The 26,557-nt window shown below is 41.0% G+C and overlaps 1 protein-coding gene across 5 annotated transcripts in view; it reads left to right on the forward strand.

The window, feature by feature from the left end:
• Positions 1 to 1,411: 1,411 nt before the first annotated feature.
• Positions 1,412 to 26,557, forward strand: part of INTS10 (integrator complex subunit 10) — a 31,466-nt gene continuing 6,320 nt past the window's right edge. For 2 of the 5 annotated variants that reach the window (XM_061591037.1, XM_061591041.1), the window contains exons 1-16: positions 1,412 to 1,710; positions 3,047 to 3,114; positions 4,186 to 4,289; positions 8,553 to 8,692; positions 9,239 to 9,320; positions 10,395 to 10,535; positions 10,995 to 11,166; positions 12,751 to 12,920; positions 14,349 to 14,482; positions 15,425 to 15,578; positions 16,582 to 16,664; positions 18,146 to 18,298; positions 19,766 to 19,874; positions 21,832 to 21,911; positions 25,062 to 25,224; positions 25,837 to 25,930. In XM_061591037.1, coding sequence (XP_061447021.1) covers positions 1,582 to 1,710; positions 3,047 to 3,114; positions 4,186 to 4,289; positions 8,553 to 8,692; positions 9,239 to 9,320; positions 10,395 to 10,535; positions 10,995 to 11,166; positions 12,751 to 12,920; positions 14,349 to 14,482; positions 15,425 to 15,578; positions 16,582 to 16,664; positions 18,146 to 18,298; positions 19,766 to 19,874; positions 21,832 to 21,911; positions 25,062 to 25,224; positions 25,837 to 25,930 — 1,976 coding nt within the window. In that variant the 5' untranslated portion in view covers positions 1,412 to 1,581. Of the gene's footprint in view, positions 1,711 to 1,800; positions 2,062 to 3,046; positions 3,115 to 4,185; positions 4,290 to 8,552; positions 8,693 to 9,238; positions 9,321 to 10,394; positions 10,536 to 10,994; positions 11,167 to 12,750; positions 12,921 to 14,348; positions 14,483 to 15,424; positions 15,579 to 16,581; positions 16,665 to 18,145; positions 18,299 to 19,765; positions 19,875 to 21,831; positions 21,912 to 25,061; positions 25,225 to 25,836; positions 25,931 to 26,557 lie in introns of those variants that run through there. The other 3 variants (XM_061591039.1, XM_061591040.1, XM_061591042.1) reach the window with 3 other exon arrangements.

Raw genomic sequence — 26,557 nt, forward strand, 5'->3', positions numbered from 1 at the left:
ATGAAGTAAGCATTAAATAAATGCAGATGCATGAAACCATGTCAGCACAAATGGGTTGTGGTTATACATGTAGGCAAATAAGCATAAATGTAAGCCAGACAAGATGGAAGTGCTAGAAATCATTCTGAACACTTGGATAAATCTGCTGAATAACTCTGTTCATTATCAAACATGAAGTGTATATGCCAGTTATAGTGAGTTTACACTGAACATGGTTGTGAATTGTGTTTTGACTTTCATTTGGAAACAAGGAATGAGATACCAAAGGCTTGGTTTGATATGTGCACATGCATAATTTAGTGGAGGGGCAATGCTGCAGCAAATTAAAAGCATGTGAACTTTTGAAAGTATGCTTTGAGTTAATGGTGCTCAGGAAGTAATAACAATAAACAATTAATGTTTATGTAACACATTGCACATGTTCAAAGAGCTTTTCATAAATCAGGGAAGGATGCACTTTTCCCCAGTAGTCCAGTAAATGCACATGTAATGAAGTATTATGATTTTTGAAAAATATAATTGCATCACATAGTTAATGCCTGGCAATTTAAGTAACCTCTGCTAAAAGGCAAGTGTAGCTGCTTCCATTCTTTACACCTGTAAGACCCTGGAAAGTGTGGGATAACATTTGCCTGACAATGTTTAGCCTCCCTGCAAACAAATCAGGATGAATGCTCCATCAACAGGTCATCTGTAAGAAATCATAGTACTACAAGATCTCATACTACTGAATCCAATGCTTGCTATGTACTTCTGAATTTACTTCTAATTCCACTGAGTTCAAGTAAGCGTGATTACATCCTGTATGTTTATATAATCTATACTTGGGCGATTTAGTGGTGACTTTTTGAAGAAGAAAAAAACTAGAGCTGGCTTGGGTTTTTCCCTGAAAGCCAAATGTGCCCAGCTCTTCACCAGTTACAGAGGAGTTTTTAAGCAGAGCCTGGCTGACTACTTATCAGGGATGCTGTAGTAGCGGGTTTACTGCATGGGGTTGGGCTGCATGTCCTTTGAGGTCCCTTCCAAACTCTATAGCGCATTCAATGACAAACTGAATAGCAGCCTGAGGGCGAAGACAACGGAAACCTTGCCAAGCCTCTCCCCATGCAATCTTCGTTGTCTTGTGCCACTGCCCAAGGAAAACGAAACGGAAGCAAGACCGGAACTAGAAAAGACAGAAACTCCTGTCCTACAGTCAAGGGCCTCTGTTGCGGGAGGGTGGGGGATGCAACACGCTGTTGCTGCTGCCGCTCAATCACAGCTAGGTCAAAACCTTTGATTTTTCCCATTATTTTCTATGGGGAGCTGTCGCTTTTACTTGCTGGCGGAGGACGGGAGCGAGGCGTCAAAAGTAATCCGGAAGTCTTGACTCACGAAAATTATATTGTCAGTTTAACCCTTTTAACGTTCATGATAACTGTGTCTACATCAAACACACGCACAATGGTAACGGCAGAGCATGCGCACAACATCTCCTCCACATCATTGGTCCTCGAAAGTATTGATGGCTTCGCGAGGCTCGCCGGCCCTCGTCTACGCATGTGCGGACTGTAAGGGTGTACAGCTCTAGTAGCGGTCAAAATGTCGGCGCAGGGGGACTGCGAGTTCCTGGTGAAGCGAGCCAGGGAGTTGGTCCAAGGGGACCTGTGGGCAGCCAAGGCCTGGCTTATCACCGCACGAAGCCTCTACCCCGCCGACTTCAACATTCAGGTCGGTGAGGCGGCGGACCGGCTCCACCTAATCCCTTGATCCCGCCTTTTCTGCCGCTGCCCACAATGCTTTGCTCGCATTAAGCCCCGCCGCCTCTTTTAACTGCGGATCTACGGGCGAGTCCCATAGACTTATAAGAAAGACTTAGGCTGATAATTGTTTTCCGTGTGAGGACCGGGCTTCTTGGTTACTCTGCTTTATTTTTCTTGGTTAGGGCTACAAGTTGAAAAGTGCTTTTAAGAGACGGTGGAGAAATCCGCGGGTTTGCCAATTGTCATTCATGTTGTTTGGCCGCATAGTGTCTACCCCCCAAATGGTAGAAGCAAAAACTATTCAGTAGAAGCAAAAACAGTTCGTGTTCTTTCAAACTTATGTCTTCTTGTCTGGGGAAATGTGGCTGCATTTATATGTAAAATCAATTTTCATACTCCTGTTTCCTGCACTAAAACGGAGAAACAAGCTGTCCAGATTATGGGATAAGATGAAAAGGATCAAGCAAGTTGTTACAGTTTGAAGACCTTCTCCATTCCATTCCATTTTAAAAACATCCAGCCTTATAAAGGGTTTTGATGAACTCAAATGTTTGTTTGTTGCTTTGTTATGTCTTAGTTGGTCCTTATATATATATCCAACTATTTCTCTTAAGTTGCCTGAAAAAATTGCACAGTAATGTTGAAGATGGACAGTAGTGTAAAACAGGTGGACAACAGTTTTGTTCCATACAAAACATACCTTGGGTTATGGTAAAAATAAATCTAGTTATAGTACTACATCCGTGGATGACTTAACCCCTGCTGTCATATGCAAAGATAGTTGTCAACTACACAGACACTTTGCTTTCATAACTCTCTCAGTTTTAAATGGAGATTCCAAATATTTTATTTTTTTATTAATTTAATTTAATTTATATACCGCCCTAAGCCCAAGGGCTCTCTGGGCGGTGTACATAAAATAAAACAGTCAGGAATATATAAATACAATAATACAATAAAATCAAGCCAACAAAGGTAAACAAAAATAATCAAACAGCAGCAAAATACAACAATACATATAATAAAATGCATTAAAATGCCTGGGAATATAAAAAGGTTTTCACCTGGCGCCGAAAAGATAGCAGCGTCGGCGCCAGGCGCACCTCATCGGAATAGGAAAAGGGGGTGGAGGGTGGGGAGAAGTTTCTCACTTTCTCTCACTGCTGCCTTTTTTTCCTTAATGTGTGTGTGTGTGTGTATGCTTCTGCTCTCCCCCTTTTCCTTTTTTTTAAATTGTGATAAAATAAAAGTCATGTTAAGAAATATAGTTTCTTTGTGGCTCATCCTCTACTCTTGATTTTCAGTATGAGATGTACACTATTGAGAGGAATGCAGAGCGAACAGCATCAGCTGGCAGATTGCTATATGACATGTAAGACATCTTTCAAGGTTTTTTTTTTCAACCAAGGACTGAAAAAACTGTTCAGAAACCACTTATTGAAAATGATACTGTTTTTTAATGTAAGGCATGACAGTAAAGATTACAGAATTAAGTTGGTGCTTGACACAATAATGCACAGTATGGCAAAAGTGGATCAATTTTCTTCATCTCTACTGGAACTTGTGGTCACTCAGTTGTATCTAAACATTATTTTTAGAACGTTTTAGAATTATTTTATTATTTAGAATTATTTTATTTTAACCCTCCGGCTGCATTAGTACATTTTGCTGAATCATGTTTTAGCACTATGTGACTGAGCTTAAATGAGCCTGAATGAAGTCTCAGGCTTATGCTTTCCCCTCCTACTGCCATGTGGCTGAGAGGGTAACATCAGCAGAGTTTTGTTTCCCTTTAAAGGAATCTCTTCTTAGTATTGTGCTTGAACCAGCGGTCCTGGTTTAAAACAAATTCTGGGAAGTTTCATAACAAGCCAACTTCAAACCATGGGTTATAAAGCCTACTTATTTGTTTAAAATGAGGATCCCTGATTTAACTGGTTTAACACTAAGCCAAGATTCAATAAAAAATGAAACAAAACAATGGCTGTGTACACAACATTCATTTCAAGCATAGGACTTGCCCCAAAGAATCCTAGAAATCTTGGCTCTGTTGAGGGGTAAACTACAGTTCCCAGGATTCTTTGGGGAAAGTAATGTGCTTGAAATGAATGTTGTGTACACACCCATTGTTTTGTATGGTGTGAACACAGCCAATGTCAGAGTCATCCTCTCAGTTGTGCGGAAGGAAGAGGGGAAGCATGCATGCAAGGTGAAAAATGGCATTCTTTCTGCCCCTCATGCATTTTTATTACTCTAAATAGTAGAAACACAAAAGTGTTGATTTATAAACATGATATTGACTGTTTCCCAGCATAACGTGTATTGCTGTTGATATAATCACTTAGGCATACATTTGGCTTTTTAATAGTGTGGATTTACAGCGAAATTTATTTTCTGGATTGATTTCAAATAGAAATTATTCCAAACACTTTCTTTATTTCAGGTTTGTAAATTTTCCAGATCAACCTGTGGTATGGCGGGAGATTAGTGTGATTACAGCAGCGTTAAGAAATGAATCACAAGATAAGCAAACTCAGTTTTTAAGAGGTATGTATTTTTGTGCTCCTGAATTCCTTGCAAGGCAGTTATGAATGCTCTAGCTACACAGTTGTCTTGATGATCTTCAGGGCTGAAATGTACCTGAAGGCTTTTGAGGAACGTGCATCTGGTAGCTTCTCTCTTATTTATCCTAGGTAGCGAATTATTTTTCTCTTTTTTTTTTTTTTCAATAATTTTTATTCAGATTTTCATAAAACATACAAGACAAAATCATAAAACATTCAAAGACAAAAAACAAAATCAAAAATAGTTAAACAAAAAGAAAAAAAAGAAAAAAGAAAAACAAAAATAAAAAATAAAGAGTAAAATATTGACTTCCCATTTGTCAAAGATCAAATCAGTTATAAGTCTATAATATATAACAATCCTGTCTCTTAAGTCATATTATAAAATCACTTTCCTCCAGTAGTTATCTTACTTAATCATCAAATCTCATAAACATTACTTTATTCTTTCCACAAAAAGTCAAAGAGAGGTTTCAATTCTTTAAGAAATATATCTATCAATTTTTTTTTCCAGATAAGCATATCGATTAATCCATCTCATTACTAATTATGATAATCTTATTGTCATAACCATAGTCAAAATAAACATTTCAATTAATCCATCACATCAGAATCTGTTAGGTTCAGTAATTTCAGTAGCCATTGTTCTATTATCCCTATTAGTTCCATTTTCCATCTTCCATCTTCAGTAGTCTTGTTAAGTCCAGTAATTTCAGTATCCAATCTTCCATTATCAGTATTCCATAATAATCTTGCTGTCAAAGCCATAGTCATATAGTAAGAGTCTGATGGGAATTACCTCTATCCCAAATATTTTCTTGCCATCCATTCTGAATAGGTTGCTGAAATACTGCTGTAAAATCATATCTCTGTTCTTTTTTTCAAAATACACTGGGTCATCTCTTGAAAGTTTTTCCATTGTCACATGGCTGCAGTTAATTCCATAGATTTTCTCTATATTGGGCTCCATCACATCATTCCAGTCCAGAAGATTATCCATGCCATTGATAACTTTATCTCTAGAATCTTCATTAATTTCTTCAGAGATAACATTGAGTTCCAAACAATAGATTTTATTTCTAAAGTCCATAGACTCCAAATCTTGTTCCTGTTCCACGTTTGTTCCAATCTCCGGGATCTCCTCTCTCACAGGGACCCCTGTTCCAGTCTCCAGGGTCTCCTCTCTCACAGGGACCCCTGTTCCAGTCTCCAGGGTCTCCTCTCTCACAAGGACCCCTATGTCTTTAATCTCCTGTGTCTCCAAACAATAAATTTTATTTCTAAAGTCCATAGACTCCAAATCTTTTTCCTGTTCCACGTTTGTTCCAATCTCCGGGGTCTCCTCTCTCACAGGGACCCCTTCCAGGGTCACCTCTCTCACAGGGACCCCTATATCTTTAATCTCCTGCTTCATTTTACTCAATTCAATTTTCAGCTCCTTACAACCCTGTCGCAGGTTTTGTTTCGTTATCTCAATCTCATCCATTATTTTCTGAAACATAGTTATTTCCAGCTTCTCAGCCACTTTCTTAATTGCCATTTTAAAAGAAAAATATAGGAAAACCACTTCTTATTTCAGCAACAATTGGGTTAATACTCCAAACTTGGTGACATCACAGTATAAACAGAGCAGACAGCCTTATCTCTCCATGCTTAAGTAAACAAAATGCAGTTCCCAGGATCGAAACAATTAATGGCGGTCGTCAGAAAACAGATTCGTCAAAATAAAATAGACCAAAAAGAGAGTAGTCTCAGACAATATAATATTCTTCAAAATAAAAATCTGGAATAGAAATCCCTCTTCTGTGTATATCTTTAGAATGCAAATCCAGGACAGCTTTTTGCAACAAAAACAGAGATAAGCTATTAATTAGTGAGTAGCAGAGAGAAGTTATGGCTCCCCAGTGAGATGTCAAAAACCGATCAATCTGGCAAATCTCTTTTAAACAGCAACAATTTAAGTCAAGTAAAAGAAAAATATAGAAAGAAGGGTGCTTGCCTGTTAGTGCGTTCTCTCTTAGAAGATAAGATGAACGTTCGCTTTTCCAGATAGAGCTTGTTGTTAAAAATCCGTCCCACCTTCGTCGGCTGGACCTCGTCCCATAAATTAATGAGATCTGGTCGTCCCAACAAAAATAGGCTTTGAGGTTAATCTCTTCGTTTCTCCCTACCCGGGAGAAGTTTAATCAGTCAAAAAAAGAAAAAATCTGACTGATATATCTGAATAAGCTTCTTTTGAGGCAGGAGCCCGTCTCAAAAGCAGGCACAGGCTAAGTCACCCTTCCCGGAAGCGAATTATTTTTCTCCTAGCAGAGAGTCCTATAGTGTAAACCCTTGCACATTTATTCATAAGCAAGTATCACTTTTGTCAATGGAGCTTACTGCAAGGTAAGGGTGCAAAGGATTGCAGCACGAGTCTGCTAAATTACACGTGGCCCATGAAGACCAACATTAACCCCTGATTTCTGTTTGTGGGCCGTAACTTGCTGGTTCCAGAGCTGCTGTGGAGCAGTTGCTTGTATATGGCAAACTTTAGATATGAAACCTCACGTAATGACTATTTATTTATTATAACATTTATATCCCACCTTTCCTCCAAAGAGCACAAAGTGGCGTATAAACATGATTTTTTTTATCCTCACAACAACCCTGTGAGCTCAGTCAGGCTGGGACACAGTGACTTGCCCTAGGTCACCCAATGAGCTTCATAGGCAGAGCTTGGAAAAGTTACTTTTTTGAACTACAACTCCCATCAGCCCCAGATAGCATGGCCACTGGATTGGGCTGATGGGAGTTGTAGTTCAAAAAAGTAACTTTTCCAAGCTCTGTTCATAGGCAAGTGAGGATTTGAACCCTGGTCTCCCAGGTTCTAGTGAGATGCTCTAACCACTACACCACACTGGCTCAACTGTCAACTTAGTTTTGCTTGCTTAATCACTGTTACAGTTAGCTATAGAGTTTTGATACAGGAATCATTAAGGGAAAGTTAGTTCCTTTTAGTTTGCTCCTTACAGTGCAATGTTAATATGAACCCCAGTTGTCTGACTTGTAGAAAAAAGTATTAGTAACAAGTGATAGTGTATTAGCAGACTGCTGCTTTTAAGATAGCTTAAAACATATTCCTGTCTGGCACAATATTGCATTGCTGCTATTGCACCATTAAAAACTTCAATCTACCTACCTATTATTTACAACGTTAGGACTATTACTGTGACCCAACACTCTGCATAACAACCTAAGAATGCAAATGTTCCCTAGAGAACCTTCCATATAGACCAGCACTTTCTTCTTACCAGTTTAATGTGTTTCAGTTCTGCATCGGCTTATATCTGTACATAGTCAGAGACATTGTGGATAAAGCAAAGCGTGCATGCAAGTCCATGCACAACGAGGCTGTTCTCAAAAGTGACGAAGTGGACTTTGAACTAAAATTTTCATATGCAACTGTATTTTGTTTTCTATCATCCATGCAATTAAACCCAAAACAGCCTCTTTTCTTATATTGACATATTTCAATTTATAATCCCTTTTAATGCGATGAGCTAAGAAAACAAAGTTTTGTGGTACCTTACGCTTACTATGCTTTTTGTGGACCACAGTCCACTTTAGGATTAAACTTCAAGTATCTTCTAAATTAGCAAGTATATGTGGTGGGGAGTGTAGAGGATGGTGACTCTTCTGGGAATTCTAAACTCCACCCACATGTCTGAAAAGTGTGAATTCTTAAAGAGCCACTCTCCTGGTCTAAAGGTGAGAGCTTTGGCCTTTCACCTGGCATGCTCCCTGTGGTATTAGGCAGGCACTGTGGAGCAGGAGGTGCTTGACTCCGCAGGTGTATTTGACTTGGGGAAAACTATCTGCATGGATCCTTGCTTGGGTTCTGCAGGCTCCTGACCAATTGGTGTAGTGTCAGGAACCTACTCCAGTTTCTCAGCTGGTGTGATACAGCAGGCCCAGAATCAGCTGGCTGGTCCTGATTATGAGCTTGTGGATGAGGCTGTGATTGGGGGGAGGGGGGTGAATTCCACCAACTCCTCCCTTCATCTGCATGCACCATTCGCAAGGGTCCCCCAACTCTTAGGAGCATACTTTTGTTACACGGTTCACATTATAAGGCAAGCTAGGATCCGAGTCAATCTGCCTAGATCCTTTTGTCCACTCGGATTTTTTTATTATGGTTTCTACCCAAACATTTTTTCAAGCCATACTCCAGATTGTTTGGTTCATTCTCCTCTTTCCCCCACAGGTTTATTTGAAACCCTTCCAGGTCGAGTTCAGTGTGAAATGTTACTGAAAGCCACAGAGCAATGCTTTAATACATTAGAACGGGCAGAAATGTTGCTCTTGCTTTTGCGACGTTTCCCTGAGACCGTGGTTCAACACGGGGTAAGAGAGTGAAGTCTCTTTGTATTTCAAATACTTGTTTATTCTTGTTCATTATGTAAGATGTTATGAAGCTTTACAATTTCACGTTATTCAAAGCTGGCTGCAGGTTATTAGGGTGGTACCATTGGCATACCCTTGAAACAAAACAATGATGCTACATTATTTGGAATAGTGATCATTGTGCTGCTGTGTGCTAAAGTTGGTCAGAACAGGGAAGCAGTTGGTAGATGCAGAAGCACAACTTTCCCTCCTTCTGAATTTATATACCGTGTTCCATTATTGTATTGCTTCTGCTGCTTGTCCTATATTCAAAAGACAGAAACACTAAAGTTGCTAACTTATGAACATTTTGAGTGTTTAAAAGATTAACTGTTCCTCAGGATTACTTGTACTGCTCCTATTATAGTAAAGGTATTGACTAAAGTATTCAGGAACAGGTTAGGAGGGAAGCCATTACTTTTCTTTGTGTAATAGAGTGATGTAAGTGTTCTGGAAATCATCTTGAACTAACAAACAGATTTTTAATTTTATTTACGTTTTGCAAAGGTGGGCCTTGGGGAAACCTTATTAGAAGCAGAAAATATTGAAGACCAAGAATCTCCTGTCAATTGCTTTAGAAAATTATTTGGTAAGTAAATAACACTTCAATGATAGGACTTGTTACTGTTTTTAATAAATGGGTGTTTTTGGAGTCTTACTCACGAAAAGCCACCCCAGACCATTTGGTCATACTGGCTGGGGCTGATGGGGGTTATAGTCCAACAGCATCTGTAGGGTCACAGATTAGCCCTCTTGGTCCCTAGGCAATAATTCTTAATCCTGCCTATTTTTTGTTTTTAAAGTAACTTTCAGCTACTTTACCTATTTGTGCTATTTATGAGAGGGAAAATCATTCCAGGATTTTTTTCCCCTTATTGTTTGTTGGCTGAGAAGAGTGAGGCAAGAAAAAAGGAACTATGTTTGTTTAGTTAAATGTTTTGGGATCCTCTACTTGGAGATAGAGAGTACTAGGTACAAGAAAATGAACAAGAATCGTTTTAATTTGACCTTTGTTTCCCGAAGCCACTCATATCCATCCCTTTTATTATGTGAGTTCTTTTTGGACAGAGAGAATTATGGCTTTGAAGTTGCTGTACACAACCCAGAACACATAGGAAAGGACAATTGTTTAAAGAAATCTGTTTCAATTAAAGAAATAGTTGTGTACAATTTAAATTGTGTACAATTTAATAGATAAATTGGTTTATTAAATCTTTATGTATTTACATATGAATGATTTTTTATGCACATGTTTTTCAGCAGGCACCAGTTTAGAAGTGGCATTCCTTCCTCCCTGAGCAAGAATAGTAAATGCCTCTTCTAAGATAGTCCTTTGGAGCAGGGGTGGGGAACCTGTGGCTCTCCAGGTGTTGCTGGACTGCTACTCCCATCATCCTTCACCGCTGGCCATGCTGGCTGGGGCAGATGGGAACTGAGGAGTCCAGCAACATCTGGAGGGCCATAGGTTCCCGCCCCTGTTTTTAGAAGATAGTAGAAATCTTTAAGATCTATTGCCTGATTTAATGTATTGGTTTAACTCATTAACAGGGTCTTGCTTCTAAGTGTGCTTAAATCAAAAAGGCATATAAAAATTGCTTTGTTAAAATATGTTGTCAGGATAACTGAAAAACCTAATTTGATGTTGTTTTTGGATCCTTTTTAGTCTGTGATGTCCTTCCCCTAATAATTAACAACCCTGATGTGCGCCTTCCTGCCAACCTGTTATATAAGTACCTGAATAAAGCTGCAGAGTTTTATATTAATTATGTGACTAGATCTGCACAGACTGAAAACCAGTACCAAGGTAAGAACACTGGAGGCAAATGCGCTAGCAAACATGGGAACAGGAACACTAAATGGTTTACATGTAGGTTTTCGTGAGGGAGATTGTGGGGATATGGACTGTGATTTGCTGAGAAGGTCATCTGTGTCTGTAGTGGTTTCCTTTCTCTCTCCTTTGACTCCCCCCTCCCCTTTTCCCAAAAGATAAAAATTGGCTCAGCTAATTGTCTTGAAGGTAACAGGATTTAAGAGAATTAAGGTCATGAAGGATTTTGAAGGTAAGGATGAGAAGCTTGTGCACGATCCAGGATGCTTGTTACAACAGCCATTTTGAGAGCCATCTTTGGATCCATTTGGACATGTCCCATAATATATATGTATATATGCATATAAATAGAGTAAAAGACATTAACTGAAGGAAGTGCAATATGTTAGACTGATTTTTGGTGATGAACTAAGTTATGTTTCTGTTGGTTTGTAGCTACACAGGATACATCTGATCTGGTGTCCCCCAGCAAACGGAGCTCTCAGAAATATGTGATAGAGGGCTTGACTGAGAAATCATCTCAAATTACGGATCCTTGGGAAAGAGTGTTCAAGATACTGTCCATAGTGGGTGTAAGATGTGAATGGCAGATGGACATGGCAAGAAGGTTTAGTATAACTGTTATTCCTTAAGATCGAATCAGTTAAGACATACCTAGTAAACTGATGAATTTTAGATTGATTTTCCTTGCAAGAACGCTACGCAGGACAAGTGAAACGTCATATATTTTTAAACCTCAAGTATTTTCTAAAGCAGGGGTTGGCAACTTTTTTGGGATTGAGGGCTGCATTTCCTGATGCAGGAAGTGGTAGGGCACCACATACAGAGGTAGTGGGTGGGACTAAAGCAAAAAGGGGATGTGATACCTTTTCTCTCTCCGTTCATTATTGTCCATTCATTTTCTCTTCATATACAATGCACAGGCTGCCACTTTCTCTCCCCTTCATTCATCCATTTATTCTTTTTCTCTCTGGATTTGGAGGGTCACACTGAAGGAGGCAGAAGATTACAGGTTGCCCTCCTGTATGCTAAAGCAGGCATGGGCGGAGGGTAGATCGGCATCTCTTGTTAGATCTTTGAGTGATTTGCAATAACCCAGCAAGTGTTTCCGACCCATTTGTTTAGATAGCAGCAACAACAAACAACTATTCCCTCCTAAATTAGGCTGCTGCAATGAAGAAAGCTAACCGGGAGTGGACTTTGGTGTGAAAGGACTGTGAGCTCAGTGCAGTTCTAGTTCTGAAAATAAATTCTTAGACTAAGAATGTGCTCACAGGCACCCTCTTCATGAATTCTACCTGTGTATCTTTTGCACCTGCCTCCAGTTGGTAGATCTTGAGGTTGTAGCAAAAACCAAGGTGGTTTCTACAAGCCTGAATTCTGCCAGCTACTGTTCTAAAGGGTCTTATTTGGAGATGATCGTGCCAGTCTAGCTGTAGTCACAGGAAACTATTGTTGACTCTAAATGTGGTTGCCCAGACCCTCGGCATCAAACAATGAATCTCTATGCAGATAGCATATTTAGATGTTCCATGCATGTGGAAGGCTCCTTTAGTGCTTTGACCTCCTTTGCTGGATCAACACAACTATCTTTGTGTACCTCTCTTTAATATGTTATAATTAGTTTTGTTTAGAAACCTTTCTTGCACCTCCCTGGAATGGAAAAGGTCTAGGATGGCTAAATGTTTTCTGTAATAAATATGTTTGGTTACAGATTGTTGTTGACCTTCCCAAATGCAGACTTACAAATAAATGTCAGACTTACAGTGAAATCCTATGCATTTAATGGAATTTAATCTCACATAAGTGTGTCTAGGATTGCAGCTTTAATGATGAATGGCTAACATGCTAACATCAGTTCACCTTTCCTGTCCATCCCCCCCGCAGCCACCTGCACCTTCTGAAAAGCCTATCCAGATGGCGTCATCCTGAACAATATGGGACAGGACATGAGGGCACTGCAGATCTCTGTACAAGTTTAAGTGATTTCCCCCAGTGTCCCATCCCATGTGGTTCAGGAGGATCTTTTGACCTCCGTACATGCTTTTTGAAGGGTGCAGGTGGCTGCAAGATGGGAGGGGATGGGACACTTCTTCCATGAACTTGTGTTAGTTGTTGGTATCCAAGCCAATGCTTTTTAGTATGCTAATAGATTAGAATGCCTATTAACTTTATGTACTTGTGTCTGCAGAGGTTTTGGTGACACATTGCTCAAAATGAAAGATGTCTGCAGATACATCAGTAACTATGATAATGAAGCTCATGCAAAATACAAGACCCAGGTGGTATATTCAACAATGCTGGTTTTCTTCAAGAATGCATTCCTATATGTCAGTAGCATCCAACCTTCCCTCTTTCAAGGTTTGTTCATGATAATACACTTTGTTAGAGCAAGGTTGGCTTAACCTGTGGCCTTCCAGATGATGTTGGACCATTTTCATTGGTCTCAGCTAGCATAGCCAATGGCCAGGGATTTGTAGCCCAAAACACCTGGAAGACAATAGCTTAGCCACCTTGACTTTAGAGCATCAGTGTCGAGTCTTTGCTAAAGTTGCTCTTTTTAAGGACCCTTGTGAGATTATTTGTGCTTGGTGTGTCATGCTTAAACTCTGTGTTTCTGTTGCTTACATGGTACCATGTGAGCACACCAGCATACTGTGATCCTGGGCTGTGGGTTTTTGGTGTGCTGAAGTTGCATGTGTAGGTGCAGTTTAAATATGATGTGAAGCACATGGAATCTATTCCCTCATAGATGAACCTATTTGATTGTGTATGTGCTTTTAAAAAACATGGCTGTTATATTTAAACCAGGCCTTTATCAAACGGTGTTCTGGTGAATCCTGGGATTCCTTACAAACTGTTTAGGGGCTCCTCCATAAGAGGATCAGTAATGATGTACAAGCTTCTTGACAAGACCATGGAGTTTATCATGTGGTCACATTCCAGAAAAATAATAAACGTTACAGTTGGAGGAAGAATAACGTGTTCCCAGCAGTGAAGTGTCTGTTCTGGATGCTGGGCAAGTGCAGACTTGCAGACTTGAAGGAAGAAGAAACTAATCTCTCACACGCGCACGCGCGCACACACACACACACACACACACACACACACACGAGAGAGAGATTGAAAAGGCACTGAAGGTCAGACTAAATGTTCCACTAAGCTCCCATTAGTATCCACATCTGTTGGTGGGAATAGAAGTTGTTTTTTGGGTCAGTGGCATTGCCTGAGGGCAGGGGGGATTGACATTGGGACAACAGCAGATAGGGAGAAGTCCTGATGAAATTATACTACCCATTCCTAATTGTTTTAGTTATGAGGGGCTTTTAGGCACTCCTAAAGTAGCTCCAAAGTTGCTCTTCATGGAAAATAAGGCTAACATGTTTGTGATTTGCTCAGTGCACCATGATCAGCATATTTGTGACCTTTATATAGCTTAAAGATATCCTTTTGATGAGCCTCCTGTGTTATATCAGTTTTAGAGATGATATATATAGTCCTTAAATTGCTGGCCAAGGATCCATGGGCTCAGAAATAAGAAAATCTGTGGGTATAACCTTGTACCAAAATTGCCTATTTACTGTTAGGAGGATTTGGCATCAAAACCTGGGTGCTGATTTCTCCATAAAGTTAATTTTTTCTTTTGCTTGGTATTGTGAAGTATATGCTTGATAAACCATTGATAGGCAAGCTAGAGGAAAAATAGAAGTGGGTGTTTTCATCGTACTGCCGAAAGGAATCTTGTAGTTGCAGCTGTGCTGAAAACGCTGTGTTCCATTTTAAACCTAGGGCCAAATGCTCCAAACCAAGTTCCACTGGTTCTCCTAGAGGATGTGTTGAATGTTTATGGTGATACAGATACTGAACGCAGCAAACATGTACACAAAAAGCGGAAGCTGGCCGAAGGGAGAGAGAAAACCATGGTAACGCCTTTCAATCTGAGCATAAATGTTAACCTTACGCCTCATTTGGCATACGGTTGAGAATATTAATTTGTTCACAATTACTCCTTCTGGAATTCTCATATCTTCTGGTTTAGAATGAGTGAACTTTTTTTGTTTTGTTCCGAAACAGAAATTGCAAGCATTGTGCGATGACTAAATACTTGACCTTTTGTAGTTGCATTAAGTTTGGTGTCATTAATTGCATAGTAATCATCAGAGTTACAATATGAATAACATCTGGTTTTGCTTTCTTTGATACTCTGTTGAAAACTGGCTGAGAACATTAAGTGTGTGTCCTTCAGTTGTAAACAACAACTTGTACGGTAACTTCCGTCCAGTGCTTAAGATAACCTTTGCAAGAAGTTGCTTGTCAGAATCAAAGAGTTTAGAATTTAAAGTGTAATATCTTATTAAAGTTTGATGTAATATCTCAGCATTGTCTCAGGCTGCATAGGAAGAGGATTTGGGCGGGAAGACCAACAAAGTAGGGGTGCAGAGAGGTTGTAAATGAGCACAGTACGTGAGATGGTAGAATAAATTGCGGCTTCCATGGCACAAAAGATAAGGCAGCTGTGCCTGAAAGCATGCTTTTGCTGTTTTGCATGGATTTTTAAGCACTTTGAACTTTTTTCTTAAAACACACACTTTTTGATTCTAGAATACCTAGGTAAGACAAGTGTATTTGGTCACTGTAAAAGTGGTAGAATATAAATATTTTTACTATCCTGCCTGCAAAAATCATTTTGGCCTAAAAAGAACCACCAACTTTATCAAACGTTTCCCTTCCTGGAGGCAGTGCTTACTTGCTCCCAGGAATCTGGTGAGTAACTATTATTCTGTGAGCATATCCCACAGTTTATTTAGCTATAATTTTTCATGTAGCCTATTATTCACTTGTTATTTGTGTTTACTTTTGAGCAGAGCTCTGATGACGAAGATCCTTCTGGGAAGGGGAGAAGTAGGCACATTACAATAAATGCAGCAGACCTTTCAAACTCCATTGAAGTACAAGAAAGCTTCAGGTTGGCTAGGGAGAGCTGGGAACTTCTCCATTCACTGGAATCACTGGATAAAGGTATGTATGATGCATGCTATGAAACATTGTGTTGCTTTGGTATGCATGAGAAGTAGACAAAAAATTGTTTGTAGAACTTTACATACCCATTAAATGATTAGGTTTGATCCAGGTCTTGTGCCTTTTGGCAGGGAATTGTCAGTTGGCTTCTGAGTCTTCAATCTAATGTGATTCACTAAAAGTCTGGAAGGGTACTAGTGAATGGTTGCTGCATTTACCAGCCCAGTGAACCCATTGAACTGGAAAATATACCCACCACTGTTGACTTTGAGGAATGGCTGACCTCTTTTAGAGCAGGGGCTCTCAGGTTTTATTATCGTGACTCTCCCTGAATACACACAACTACTATTTTGACCTCCCAGAGCAGAGATGGAAAATGTCAAGCCCAGGGGCCGAATGCCTCTCTATTTGGCCCGTGGGACCTCTCTCCAGGGCACACATCCTCCCAAGCCACCCCCCTCACCAGCGCTGCTTGAATCTCAGGTCTGGGGCCAAGATACAGCAGTCCAGCCCTCTCTATCTGGCCTTAGGCACTCTCCACAGGCCACACCCCTCACCAGACCTGCGTTGCGCCCTCCATGAGTGTTTTTGGCTTGCTGAAATGTGTCCTTGAGCTCTGATCATGCTTATTGTGTGCCTGGATGGAGGATAGAGAGGAGTGTGTTAGTGTGTGTGGAAACTAGCCAACTGTACAAAGGTAAAATTCACTTTCATTGCTCTGCCCACTTTTGCCTCTGGCCCTCCTCACCACCACTGGTATGTGGCTCCTGGAAGGTAATGTGGCCCTCTGGTTGAAAAAAGTTCCCTACCCCTGTCCTAGAGGAACTAGGTTGTCTAGCAGTAGATGATTTTGTCCTTGGCCTCAGAAGAAGATCCAAGGAGTATTCAGAACCAAGTTTATGTAGATGGATTTTTATGCTCTCTTTTTCTGAAGGCTCACAGAGAGAGCTAAAGAAAGCCACTCTCTTTAATATACTTAACTATAATCCATTTCATTTTGCAGAATTCACAAGAATTTGTGTGTCGTGGAAGACTGATACCTGGCTTTGGCTACGGATCTTCCTCACAGATATGATTATCTATCAGGTAGAAACTGCAGAAGCAGACCTCTGCTATTTCGTTGTAACACTTAACAGACCCATTAATATATTTTATTCTGTAAGCCTCCACTGCAAATGTTCATCCTAAACTAACAAATGGCTTTGGTTCCCTTAGACCAGCTGATGGTGGGATCACACACAGCTAAACTGTGCACTGTGACGCCCTCCCCTGGTTCTCCCTGTCAGGTTCCCACCTGCTTGTGGCTACTGCCTTTCACTAGGCACCACCAGGGATACCACCAGTCCGGACCGTCTTTTTTATGGTTTCTCACTCCGCTCTAGCACAGATCTCACTAGATCCCCCTGCTAGGCAGCACCACCAGTCACGTCCTATAACCAATACTCCCAGAGACTTTGCCTGAGTCTCTCTCTAGCTGGTTACTTTTGTGACTGCGTGCTTATGCTGTTCCCAACCCCCTTGTATCATTATAGATAACGCATACAACTCTGGGTTGCTCTGGATACTTGCATTGTTATTATTCCTCCCTTCACCGCTGCCACCATTAGATACTGTTTCTGTTCAGCCTTGGTAATTACCTTGCCCTCCCTTCTGGTATGTATATCCCCCAGCCAAGGATCAGGCCTTTGGTAAACCAAATAAGTATTTATTAAATATCAGAAATAACAAGATTAGTTTTAGAATGTTTCACAAGCATATGGTTTCATCTATTCCTGTTTTGTACTTGACTTATTATTAATCAGAACTCCAACTCCCTCTTTCTCCACACTCCTGACCTCCCCCCTCAAACACCTCTTTCTCCACACTCCCAACATCCCTCCAGATTCAACTGTCATTCTTCCATTTATACTCCCAGCCATTCAAACGCTCAGCCAATCATCCAGCATTCTACTGCTCATGTACTCCCCCCTCCTCTTTCACTCCACTTACCATATGTCTTCTATATAAACAGCATTTACCATATTTACCCTACAAGCAGGAACATCACATGCACATTTCTGCTCAAGGCATAAACTTTGGATTTCATGGTTACAGTGTAGTGTCATCAGTACTCATCCCTATTCCCAGCAGTAGTCATCGAAAGCTGGGCTGTTGCAAGGATTACTGAGACAATTTATTTGAAGTGTTTTGAAACCTTCAAAGGGCACTGTGGAAATACACTGAGCTAAGAGAGTGAACCATGAATTGGGAAGCCAGTGCTTCAGATCCCATCTCTGTCATGAATTCACCAGATAGTCTTAGCAAGCTCTCTCATCCTCCAACCCTCCTGCTGCAAAATGGAGATAATAATGCTCATCCACCTTATGAGGCTCTTGTAAGATTGGAAGAGAGTGCATATGTGAACATTATTAACAGTAGTATTGTCACCATTGTTAATATTAAACATTTTTTTACTTAACATTATAAAAAGCATAGTATTTTGTTGCTTGGAGACCTCTGATTTTTGGAAATGATCCATCTTGTAGGCAAACTGGAATAATTTGGCTTTTGTTTCTCTCTTTGGAAAGGGTCAATATAAAAAAGCAATTGCCAGCTTGCATCACTTAGCAGCTCTGCAGGGATCTCACTCTCCACAGCAGATCCTGGGGCAAGGATCACTAGAGAATCAGCGAGCCCTAATCCAGCTTGCAACCTGTCACTTTGCCCTTGGAGAATACCATGTAAGTCTCTGTGCTCCCCCCTAATCTAGCTAGCCTCTTTCCTTCCTTGCTTATTGAGTGCTGCTTCTACAAAGAGTAGGATTTATGGGACTCATTGCAAGTTGGAGAAAGACTTTTTAGTTGGGCTGCAGAGGCCAACCAAAACTCCTTACTCTCGTAGCTGTGAACTGTTACGAAGAAGGCAAAAGATCAGGTTTGTCAGTTGGGGGTGGCGAGTTTGGTAGAAGCTGAACCTGACTGCACATTTCTCCCCCCCCCCAGCATAAAATAATTTGCAACTCCTATGTTGTTGAACAATGGTGGGGAAACCTCAGGCATGGGGGCCAAATGCGGCTGTTCAGGCCTCTTTGTCTGGCTCTTTGGACCGTCCTCAGGTCACGGCCCTCATTGGCCTTGCTCCACACCCTCCTCAAGTGCTTTTGCCTGGCTGGAATGTGTCCTTGAACTGTGACGATGCCTCTTTCTTGCCTGGGTTGATGATGATGAAGTGTATCTTCTGTACAAAGAGAAGAGTCGCATCTCTTATTCCACCCACTTTGCCTCTGGCCTCTCCCACCAGAGGCAAGTGGACCCTAAAAGGTTGCCCATGAGAGAATGCAGCTGTTAGGCTGACAAACTGGTTCACCCCTGTTGTAGGACAGCCACATTTGCTCCCCACTGGAGGTCTCATACTTCTTGGGACAAGTGCTAGTGTGGTGTGGTGGTGTAGTGTGAGCTGGAGAGCAGCATGATCAAATATAATCTCATCCCCAAACTCACTAAGAGGCCTTGGGCAAACCACTCCTCCCTTAACCGCCCCCCCCCCCGGGCAGGTTCTGTAACTTTTAAGTTTAGCTTGAATAATACGGTGGTAACTGTTAAGAGAGCAGCAGGCAGTTTGACCCCAAATGGAACTGAACTCCTATGTAAACCCTTGCGGTATGGATTCAGTGTTTGAGCCTTTGCTCAAAGGGGTTAATTCATCAGTGCTGATCAGTGAGGGTAGCTCTACTTTAGGGCCAAAACTCTCAGAGTGAGGTGTGACCTTCAGGCTCTCACCCCTTAATTTTGTCACTGCAGGTGCTTTCTCTCCCCTCTCCCTCCATAGGAAGCAATGACTCTTTTAGTTCCTATGGGACCAGGAAAAAAAGGTCTGTGTGGGCCAACCCAGTAGGAAGAGTCCTTTACGCTGGTTAGCATGAATGGAGTGTGCTGACAGAAAGGAATAGTCTTTATCCTGTCATTGCTTGGATGTTGCAAGCAACATTGGGAGTCCTCCTCGATGTGGGCTATGTTTCTCACACTAGTTCTATTTGCAGAAATCAAGAAAGGCCGTTTGCTTCTATGAGCATCTTTAATCGATTTCTTGTCGAATCCCCAAAAACAATATAGTGATCACGGCCCACTTACTGTTGCTGTGACTGCTGGCTGGTGTGGTTTCACTTATAAAACTGTTGATCTTACCTTTTATTATTATTATTATTGTAGTTGACCTGTGAAAAGGTACTTGATCTGATGTGCTACATGGTTCTTCCCATACAAGAGGGGGCTAAACTTCAGGAAGAGCAACGTACGCTGAAGTCAAAATTCAGGAAAGGTATTGGATTACCTTATCTCTGAATAGCAAGCAAAGAAATAGAGAATTAAACCCTAGTGATCTAGCCCCAAAACCTGTTCTGGAAAGGTCTGTAGTAACTTTATTAAAAAATACATTTTTAAGACAACAATAGAACTTTCTCTCCCTGACCTTCCCCTCTGCCCTCTAATAAAATAAACAAATGCAAAAGCATTGGGTTAAATTATGATGATTTGACTCTTTGTTGTTATTACAAATGTTTTAGAGTGGGAAGAAGAGGTGGATCGGGCAAATTAAGAGCTCGTTTTGATTGCTAATTATGGAAAGAATGTTGTGACTCGGGACACTAAAGAGATGATACTGGCAGGGAGATTTGGAGGTCATGTGCTCATAGGAGGAACTGTGTGGGGAAAGCAGCATGGCCTTCTGACGTGGGCATTGTTGTTGGCTTTCACGGAGCCAGCAGTTGGCCTCACAAAGTGGGAGGAAAGAGTTAAGAAAGCCCTAGGCAGAGCAAGGGAGATAACGCGGCTCAGGTTGCTGCAATCAAGCAGCTGCAGCCACTAACGAGCTCAAGGTCCATAAAACCAGCAGGGGAAAATGTGTGAAGTGTGGGGGTAATTTGGAAGGAGTTATCTGTGAGCGGAGGCTATCGAAACTGTTGCTGTCGGGGACTGTTGCTGCCATGTATGCTGGTATGCTGAATGCACCAGTAAAGTATTCTTTGCACTTAGACTGCTGTTTATTATTGCTACCACCCTGTGTCTTGCACTACCACAAAAACTTCTGCCAACAACGGGTTATGGGCCCAGGCTGTGGTTTGTGAAAGCACAGTGGTGACAGTAAAGCAAGTGCAGTGTGCAAGAACGAAGGCAGTGAGAGGCAATGATGTCGTCATATGCATCATTGTTGCCCCTGGAGAGGCTCAATGACTCCAGTTATGCCAACTGGAAGGTCCGGATGGAGATATACTTACGCAGAGAGGGAGTGTGGTGTGTCATTGACAGGCTTCCCCCCACGGATCCACCCTCTGCTGAATGGCTTCGTATGGATGAAAAAGCCAAGGCCTGCGTAATCTTAGGACTACAGGACAGCCAGCTGCTCCACGTAAGAAATCATCAAACTGCAAAAGATGTTTGGCAAACCCTGAAGGACGTACATGTAAAGAAGACAGCGGGGAGCAAGATACGAATTGCTAGAAAGCTGTTTCAACTGCGTCACAAAGAAGGGGTTCCAATGCATGAACATTTACAAACTGTAAGCAGCCTGTTTTCGGAGCTGCAGGAGAGGGACGTAATTTACTCTCCTCAGCAACAGGTGTACTTACTGCTATCAACGTTGGATGACACATGGAATGCGTTGGTCTGCGCTTTAGAGACACTTGATGAAAATAATCTTACTCTAGAGTATGTGAAAGGAAAACTCCTGGAGGAATGGGAATGCAGAAGAGAACAGACACCAACCCACAGCTATCCAGAGCCAAAAGAAGCAAGAGGGAAAGCGCCTGTTGTGAGACTATGCTACACATGCGGCTCAGATCAACATCTAAGAAAACATTGCACAAAGAGGAAGAACAAACAGCCAAAGTTCTATGTTCAAAAGCAGTATGTAAATATTATAAATCTGAAAAGACTGAAAGTGAACATGTTAGCCCTAACCATTGGGTATATTTAGGGTATCCCAGCCTGGAGCAAAAACTGGACCCTTCAACCACAGTTAAGCTTCTTGAGATCCCAGCCAGCGTTTGCTTGCTTCCAATTTCTCCCTGAAACCATGGCGGTTAAAACTGTTCTCTTTATGTAAAACTAAAGTTGAAGTGATCGTGGTTAGGAGAGAGCCGTCACCTTTCATTAGGGATTTGCAGAACAATGACAGCTGCATGAAATACTCAGGCAGATAAGATTTTAGACCTGACACACTTGGTTCTGAACAGAATTATAGAATTTGTCATAATTACAAAACTCTCATTTGTCTGTAGCTATGGAGCTGAAGCTCTGGCCGTGCACCAGTAAAGCTGTTATGCCCTATTGCCTACGGTTACTGTTAGCTTGTTTTAAGGTAAGTTACCGTTCGGTCTGTAGTGGTGGGAAACACGGCCTGTTACCACCTGGTTTCTGGTGGTGATATCAGTGGCTTAGAGGGAAATTGTCCTTTGGGACATTCTGTTCATCTTGCACTCAGTAACTATTACGCTGTTTCTGTGGAGTGCTCCATTTTGGTGGAGTGCTTCAGTGGTGTAGATAGGCCCTGGGGCAGACAGCCCATTTTGAAAAAGGTTCAGGTAGATCATTGCTGTCTAAAGGACTGTAAGCAAGTGCAGTTGTGTTAAGACTGCTGAGATGTGTTCTGTTCACCTGGTTTGAGTGACTAATTGAGTTGTTGTACTTAAACAGACTGATGTTTGAGTTGTCTTCCAGTTATACGCTGGTAGATTAATAAAAACTCTTCCAAGATAAAGTTATTGAGCATCGTCAGATCCTTCAGTAAAGAAGCATATTTTGTTATGTACCTTGAGAAAGCTTTTTTGGATGCCTTGGATCAGTTTTCCACAAATGCATTTACTGTTAGTGAGAAGGAATGTCTTCCTAGCCATCTGCGTTTGGGGATGACAATGAGGCAAAGATATGACTTTTCTCGCTCCTGTTTCTTCCCCAGTCCTCTGGCATGTGGGGGAGGGCCATAGCTCAGTGACAGAACATCTGCCTTTCATGCAGGTCCCAGGTCTAATCCCTGGCATCTCCAGTAGAGCTGGGAGAGACCCCTCTCTGAAACCTTGGAGGGCCACTGCCGGTCAGTGTAGACACTACTAAGCTAGAAGGCAGCTTTCTAAGTGTAGCGGCATGTAGGGAGAGGAATTGCCTTTGTCCCTCTCCCTGAGGTGGGGAGTATTCAAAAACAGTTGGAGAAAATTTACTGGTTCTTCAGCTGTCCTTCAGAGACGCTCGAAAGAGAGGCTGATTCCTTCCCTTGAGGGAAGGGGCAAGGTAATCCACTTGCTTGGTGCTACCACTTCTGAGTGCCTCCCAGCCAAGCATTATGTGATTGAGCGATCCTGATCCTCCGCTAAGGAAAGGAAACTTCTTTGTGCTCTGTTTTTGGGATGTGTTCAGTATTGGCAAGAGATTTCCACCTTCTCTGAGTGTGCTCTAGCCTGACATGTGATGGGTGAATAACCTCTCTCTTTCAGAGAACTGGGGAGGGAAAGGGTTTGGAGGCCGCATGTCTTCCGAGGGTGACCCAGCCCCACATGAGGTGAGAGTCTCCACATACCCTGCTTCATGGGCAGGGGTAGGGATTGGTGTCCACAAATAAGGAATTTGCTACCAAGACCAGTCAGAATGTGTGGATCCCTGCCCTAGATTAACATTTGGAATGCTATTTACGTGTTTCAGAATACTTGAGTTTGTTCTGTTTCTTTGAAATTGGAAATTCTTTTCAGTGTGATTGAGGTACATGAATGGACCACTCTTAGAGCAATCTCTAATTATGCCGGGAAGCCTGCATACTGCATCAAGGGAGTGTTGCACTACAGCAGGTTTTTGGAGACACTGTTTAACAGGGAAAATTGCTTTCTTGAACAAAGTAATGGGAACAACTGGCTGTTTCTCTCTAATCTTAGCGAAGGATAAATTCTGTGCAACTAGGCAGTCTATAGCTCAGACACAGCAAAGCACGTCTGGGTATCAAACATATTTCTATAAATTTGGCTAATTTCAAGTCCATCTTATTACAAATGGTGGCTATAGATAGAGATGTAAAATTTCTGGAAATTTTGAAGCCATGGGAAAAAACCGGGTTTTTTTAAAAAATGGAAATTTTTGGAAAAATTGAAAAAATGCAATATTAGCACTTTTTACAGATTGAAAGCCACTTTGTTACTTCAGGAACATCAAATGTAATTATGTATAAGTTGGTTTGGCATAAAATTATCACATATGGTATATTAAAAGTACATTTTATTCAATTATTACAAATTGAATTAACTTTTTAAAATTTTTCCTTCTTTTTTGTAACAAATGGATCTACAAGATCCTGAACTGTAAGGAGCCTCTTTCGTTTTGCCAGTTTATGAGGAGCAAGCAAAAAACAATTTAAAAAAAACCCAGAAGAAACCCTCAACATTAATAACAAAGAAAATTATTTATGTCTCCGCTAGTCTTCCACAATGTCAAGCAGACATAAAGCATCCATTCCCATAAAAAGAACTGAGAAAAAAGGGGGGGCAAGATTCAATGAAACATTTTATTCATCATGCTAAAATAAAACATTCCATAATAATTTTTTCTCCATTTCCCCCCCAATTTTTCCAATTTTTCAGACAAAAAAAGGTTTTGGAAAAAAACCCCGTTTTTTTCTGAAATTTTCTGGTTTTTTTCCAGGCCTTCACATCTCTAGATATAGATCCTTACCTACAATGTGGTAACTCACCATGAGAAGCTAGTTGGCCAGCTTGTACAGATGGCCATTCTACATCTTCTTTACCATCTGGCAAAATGATACACAGAGCCCATAAAAACTCCTCTAGGAGGAAATGTTCACCCTGGGGTGGCCTGGTCATTTCTATCATCCTGCCAAGTGGGAAGGAAGATTTGGTCATTGCTACGTAATGGTTACCTATATCCACCCAAAGAGTTTACAAGATTTGACAATAAACTTTCTGATTTTATTTGTTCTAAATTAATACTTAAATTAATTCCTCCACATGAAAAACTAGAACCTTTTTACTGCTGGCTGCACAGTAGCATAGTGGCTGTGAATTAAGGAAGTCCCAGTGCAAAGCTTTTATCTTCCATGAGCTCACTAAGTGGCCAAGGCAAGCCATGATCCCCATCTAAAAAATTGGGATAAAAATAGTGGGCTCCCTTACAGGATTGTTGCAGTTATTAAGATCCCGGGAAGCAATCCCATGAAGTGGCAGTGTTACTTCACACTTCATTAAAGTGTGTGTTGCGCTGACTCAACCTCATTCCAGACAGGTATTTTTGGAGATTCTGAGCAGTTCCATAAACTTGTAAGTTCCATCCTAGCTGCTCAGACCAGCCTCTTGTGAATGAATAAGAATGATGCAGTCTGTAACCTGATACACAGTTGGCAACTCCTCAGGAAACGCATCTGCCATGTAAAATGTGAAGCAACTCTTAAGCCTGGAATCTGCTTTGTAAAGATTCTTTTTCATTTGTTCAGTGCTTTTTTCTTTTTTTTTTACAGCTGAGAGCTTTCACAGACAATAGAGACGACATGGCACTGGGTCATGTGATTGTGTTGCTCCAGCATGAGTGGCCAAGGGGTGAAAACCTGTTCTTGAAAGCAGTTAACAAAATCTGCCTACAAGGAAACTTCCAGTATGAGAATTTTTTCAACTATGTTACAAGTATCCTTTTTCAAAAAAATGCCAGTGGAACAAAATAAATATTAAGCTTCTTGTAGGAGGCTCATATTTTCAGAATTTGCCAAAGAAAATGAGGTCTACTCATAGGAAATGTGTGGCAGAGGCCTGATGGAATGGATTTGGTAATAGCCTGGGAACATCAAGGAGATGATGGGGCAATGAAAATTGGGGGGCAGGAGAGAGAAAGAAACTCATGAGCATGCTGAAGTGGTAATAGTATCTGCATTTAAGAATGGCACCTGGGCTAAGACACTTCTGTGTGTGCAACAGACATTTCATGAGAATTATGGTTTGTGTTAACTGTGGATAATTCTAAGTGTATGAAGATCTCTTCCTGTTGCAAGACTGGTCAACATGCCCCCACCAATACTCAGTACCAGCTTATTACAGCAAAAGACAAAGTAGACTGGTGTCAGAACAAATCCATCTGTAGATGCTTTGCACGCTGTGAGGGAAACATACACAACGGTTTACTGGGACATTAGGTAGTGAGGAACAGGAATTTGATGGCTAGTCACAAAAGAGATCTAAAAAATTTCACCATTTTTCTATGTTATGAAATCTTGCCTTTCTGGACCTGAACAATTTCTCCAGATATTGATATGCTGGAAGAATTTGCCTATTTGAGAACACAAGAAGGAGGAAAAATTCACTTGGAATTGTTGCCAAATCAGGGAATACTGATAAAGTAAGGAGACTATTTTCTTCAGTTTCAGAGTTGATAAGAATATAATTTATGTGATGTGGCTAATTTCAATAGTTAAATCAGTATACTGGAAAGCATCCAAATTAATAGGTTTGTATCTGGTTTACATTTACATTTTCAGGTAAGCAAGAAGTTAAATGTTTACAACATCACAGGGAAATTGGGAGTTTCAACTTGTTTTTGTCATCGGAACCAGATGTGGATGAGCAGTGTCCTGTCTCCCCAGTGCACTGGGATGGTGTGAAGCCTGCCTGATAAGTGCTCTAGCTCTCCTGGATTGTAAAACTAAATGGTCTAGAAGGCAGAGTGTACTGTCCCTAACTGTGCCACTATGTTGGGGAAATTGTGTGTCATATCCAAATAGTTCTTCTCCACCAGTTTGTTGCCTTTAATATGGAGGATATAGTTGCATAGTGGATTTTTCAAGGCAAAAGTGACAAGTACCCCACCCTGGGAGTGTTCGTAACAATGATGAACAGGAAACAAATATTTTAAATAAATAAAGTCAGTAGGTGGTTAGTCCAGGAAACTCCAATGAAAGTTCTATCATGAAGGAATGTATAATCACGTTGATAATGGGTAACTGTTTACATACACACTTTCTATGAA

Source organism: Rhineura floridana, chromosome 11 (genome assembly GCF_030035675.1).
Source record: "Rhineura floridana isolate rRhiFlo1 chromosome 11, rRhiFlo1.hap2, whole genome shotgun sequence".
Taxonomy (NCBI): domain Eukaryota; kingdom Metazoa; phylum Chordata; class Lepidosauria; order Squamata; family Rhineuridae; genus Rhineura; species Rhineura floridana.